At 33.9% G+C, this 5,000-nt stretch overlaps 1 protein-coding gene across 1 annotated transcript in view; it reads right to left on the minus strand.

The window, feature by feature from the left end:
- Positions 1–57: 57 nt before the first annotated feature.
- The window catches only part of LOC137626632 (neuroligin-4, X-linked-like), a 5,497-nt gene continuing 554 nt past the window's right edge, over positions 58–5,000 (minus strand). Inside the window, exons 3-5 of the mRNA XM_068357652.1 lie at positions 4,643–4,800; positions 2,897–3,012; positions 58–1,976 (exon numbers count right to left, since the gene is read on the minus strand). Coding sequence (XP_068213753.1) covers positions 1,099–1,976; positions 2,897–3,012; positions 4,643–4,800 — 1,152 coding nt within the window. The 3' untranslated portion in view covers positions 58–1,098. The remainder of the gene's footprint in view (positions 1,977–2,896; positions 3,013–4,642; positions 4,801–5,000) is intronic.

The raw sequence follows: 5,000 nt of genomic DNA on the forward strand, positions 1-5,000 counted from the left end.
CAAAATGCACATACATATATACATACACACACACACTGATAAACATATCCCCCAAAACAGCCACAGGTTAGATATAAAGTTTCACAACAATAGTTATTATGTTCACTTCCTTCTTCTTAGATGGACAAAGTGTTTCTATATTTTCTTATATAATTTTTATATGATGTGAATTGGCTTTTTTTTTATTTAATGAGGATTCTTGTTTTTGGATTTTCTTTTAAGAATTATTATGACTCATAATCAAATCTCCAGTCCAATTTAATTGCTATGTTTTTTAATATTTAAATTTAATTAAGAGTATTTTTCTCCTAATTGAGCACCAGTTACTTTACTTAGGGATATCAGATATTCTATCAAATGTGGAAAAAAGTAATTTTGTAAAAGTTCCTGATTATGAAAAGTAGACAACTTTCTATCAACTTTATGAATAGGTAATGTACCAAATATTGGTCTCCGGGAATTTTCATATGTTAAATACTATCTTTTCTTTCTTAATATTGTTATTAGAAATTTTTACTACCAATAATTGATTGATAGAAAGGAAATGTATATCATTAAAACAATTATTCGTTATGTTTCTGCATCTCTGATGATGATCTAAGTGGACCATAGTAACGGATGGGATTGATCGACATAGTTTAATAAAAGAACCATTATTCTGAAAATACACAAAAAACTAATTATTAAAAGTGAACGACTTTGATCGAAGAATATATTTAGATGAGTTGGCTAGTTTTCTGAAAACCATTGTCCTTCTGAGTGTCTTGGAGTGAGTGTTTTATTATTCAAAAAACTAGTTTTATTATTTGGCCTTTGTTAAGTATAAATTTGAAGACGAGATGGTAATCTTGGAAGGCAATGTATAGCTAATAGACTAGACCAAAATTAATCATACGACCGATTTGCCCTATATTCTAGAGTATATCTAACATTGTTTTTAAAGGAATGGAAACTTTTTTTAGTATATTATGGTGACATAGACATTAACTACTCCCTAATCTTCATGATAGAAGCACTGCTTGACAAATAATTTGGAATCAGTTTTCCATCCTTCGGAGAATAACCTGTAACTGGATGGTCTGCGTTGGGTGAATAATTTTAGACGAGTTGATACTCTTTTGTTGAATGCGTAGGGATGGGTTGACCATCGACTGGTGAATATGTAGAGAAAAGTTGACCATCATTCGGAGATGTGTAGGAAGCCACAGGCTGCTTGAGCGTTGTAACTGTTAATATGTTTTCTTTTGGTTCTTGTGGCGTTTGGGTATTCGTAACGATGCCTTGCGTATCTGGAGAGATCCTATTGGATGTTACGCCAGTCATATCGTCTATGGTTTGTACGCTGCTTATGTAGTCTGGCGGCCTGTCGTGCTGGGACTCCTTTTCAAAGGCTGTGGCCAGGTTGCTATGCATTGTGATAGAAGGCCTCAGGGTTCCATAATGCCCTGGGGCATATATTGTTTTACAATTGTACCCAGATGAGTGCAACTGGACGTCAGTCACGCTCTCGCTATTCGCGTCCTGCGAGATTTTGGCGAGTGTCCGGCGGTTGGTCTTATGTTGATAATAAACGGCAGTAAGAACCAGTATATTTAGGATTAGCAAAGAGCAGGCAATGACCACTGTCACGCTCAGTGCAGTCGTGTAGGGGAAGTGCTTCCCCATATGACTCAGCATATCCAAATTAGCTAATTCACTGACCTTGTTTTTGTTAGCCTTAGCTACAATGGTCAAGTTATGGGGTTTATTTGTTGGGCCATTGAGGGTTGGAGTGATTGGGCTATATTTTAAGCCTTCAGTAAAGTTATACTGACCTGTTGATTCAGGGTAAAAACCCGACTGGAGATCAGTTGGTAATCTGTGAAAGTTTTTATCTGGGCCGTACCGAGTACGCACTCGTTCCAGACCAGGTAGTAGCCATGACCACAATGCTAATTTTCCAGCACGGTAGTGGTCACGTACAAAGTTCTGTATTCCTGGAATGAATAGACATATATAAATAACTAATAGTAAATATGTGAAACAGAGTATACGATATGTATAGAAGATATATTCCTGAAATATAAAATATATGGTTTTGACTCCTTGTTGTTTTGAATAGCCATTTTCATCAATTCATCACCGAATAAGAGTTGTATGTTACAGCTTCATAAGCTATTATAAATACAGGCTAAACACTTAGATTTTCAAAAGGGAAGTTTCAGGAAAAGTGAAATATAAATTCTATATTGATGACTAGAATCATATCGCATAATTTTGAATGTACTCACATTTAGTTTATCAAAATCATCACCAGTTAAATATTAGTATTTTTATCTAAGTTCTTTAGTTTTGTGAATTACAATGAAGAAGTTATGTTTTAATAATTTAGTTTAATGATATTCACTGGAGTTTGGTTATTGAAGAATTATATATATATATATATATATATATATATATATATATATATATATATATATATATATATATATATATATATATATATATATATATAAATTTATATATATATATATATATATATATATATATAAATTTATATATATATATATATATATATATATATATATATATAAATTTATATATATATATATATACGGTATATATATATATATATATATATATATATATATATATATATATATATATATATATATATATATATATATATATATATATATATATATATATATATTGAAATCTAGAACATAGGATTTCATATATAAAGAAGAGAGTAATTATTCATTAATATATAAGTGATCATACAGAAATAAAATTATCTTAAAAATATGAATAAATGTACTCTCCTGACCTAAGGTTATATATCTAGAAAATATTGAATATCATTATATCATTATTTCTCTGAGTGAATACAGCCCCACATGAATAGGAACCTCACCTATTCGAAAGTATCTCTGATAGACTGGATCATATTTGGGCCATATCTGCTCTTCAGAAGTTATGTCGTTTGCACTCTCGGACATCTTAGCCTTGGAGACTGTGTCTTTTGGATGTCTGTAATATTAACATAGAGTTTTGAATTAATACCATAAGTATAAATGATTGATTTATGGTATCAATGGTATAAACTGTACAGTATTATATATATATATATATATATATATATATATATATATATATATATATATATATATATATATATATATATATATATATATATATATATATATCCATATCCATATACCAAGGTACTTCCACTAATTTTGGGTGGTAGCCGACATCAAATGAATGAAAAAAAGAGACCTTTCCTCTCTATGCGCCTCCCAGCCTGACGAGGAAGTCAACAGAGTTCGGCTGGTACTACTAGGGTGCCACAGCCCACCCTCCCCCGTTATCCACCACAGATGAAGATTCATAACGCTAAATCCCCTACTGCTGCTACCTCCGCAGTCATCCAAGGCGACCAGAGGAAGCAGCAGGGCCTACAGGAACTGTGTCACAATCGCCCAACATTCATTCCTATTTCTAGCACGCCCTCTTGCCTCTCTCACATCTATCCTCCTATCACCCAGAGCTTTCTTCACTCCATCCATCCACCCAAACCTTGACTTTCCTCTTGTACTTCTCCCACCAACTTTTGCATTCATCACCTTCTTTAGCAGACAGTCATTTTCATTGTCTCAACATGGCCAAACCAGATCAACACATTCATATCCACTCTAGCTGTTAAATAATTTCTTACACCCGTTCTCACCCTCACTACTTCGTTCCTAACCCTATCTTCTCGAGATACACCAGCCATACTCCTTAGACACTTCATCTCAAACACATTCAATTTCTGTCTCTCCATCACTTTCATTCCCCACAACTCCGATCCATACATCACAGTTGGTACAATCACTTTCCCATACAAAACTCTCTTTACATTCATGCCTAACCCTCTATTCTTTTTGACTTCCTTCACTGACTCCAACACTTTGCATCCTTCATTCACTCTCTGACGTACATCTGCTTTCACTTAGCCATTTGCTGTAAAAACAGACCTCAAGTAGTTAAACTGATCCACCTCCTTCAGTAACTCTCCATTCGATATGACATTCAACCTCACACCACCTTCCCTTCTCGTACATCTCATAACATAACTCTTACCACATTAACTCTCAACTTCCTTCTCTCACATATCCTTCCAAATTCTGTCACTAATCGGCCAAGCTTCTCTTCCGAGTCTGCAACCAGTACAGTATCATCCGGAAACAACAACTGATTTACCTCCCATTCATGATCATTCGTGTCTATCAGTTTCAATACTCGTCCAAGCACTCGAGAATTCACCTCTCTCTTCACTCCATCAATATACAAGTTAAACAAGCATGACAACATGACACTTCCCTGTATCAGCCCCACCCTCACCGAAAACCAATCGCTCACTTCATTTCCTATTCTAACCCACGCTTTACTACCATTGTGGACACTTTTCACTGCTTGCAAAAACCTTCCACCAATTCTATATAACCTCATCACATTTCACATCGTTTCCCTATCAACTTTATCATACACTTTCTTCAGATCTATAAATGCGACATTCACCTCCTCACCCTTTGCTAAATATTTCTTGCATATCTGCCTAACTGTAAAAATCTGATTCATACATCCCCTACCCCTTCTAAAACCACCTTGTACTCACCCAAATTTCATGAAATTACTCCACATTGATATGAACGATTTGCTGAGTGTGACATCCATCTTAGTGAAGTTATAACTTGAGGCCAAAGGTCCAAGAGCACCCATAGGACCACCAAAGACGTACGCCAGCTCGTTCAGGAGAAGACTCTTGTTTCCAGACTTTGGGAAAGATGATTAGTTTAAATTTAAAGCTTTATTGTAGTAATAACTAAATTGAAAAATAATAATTTAAATGGAAGAGGAATATATGATTTTATCTATATCATGATTCTTTTATTGGTATTTATTATATTATATTTTCATGAATATTATTTGCATGATTTGGATATATACATCTCTAATCTATGGATGATATTAAA

This window comes from Palaemon carinicauda, chromosome 34, assembly GCF_036898095.1.
Source record: "Palaemon carinicauda isolate YSFRI2023 chromosome 34, ASM3689809v2, whole genome shotgun sequence".
In the NCBI taxonomy this organism is placed as follows: Eukaryota; Metazoa; Arthropoda; class Malacostraca; order Decapoda; family Palaemonidae; genus Palaemon; species Palaemon carinicauda.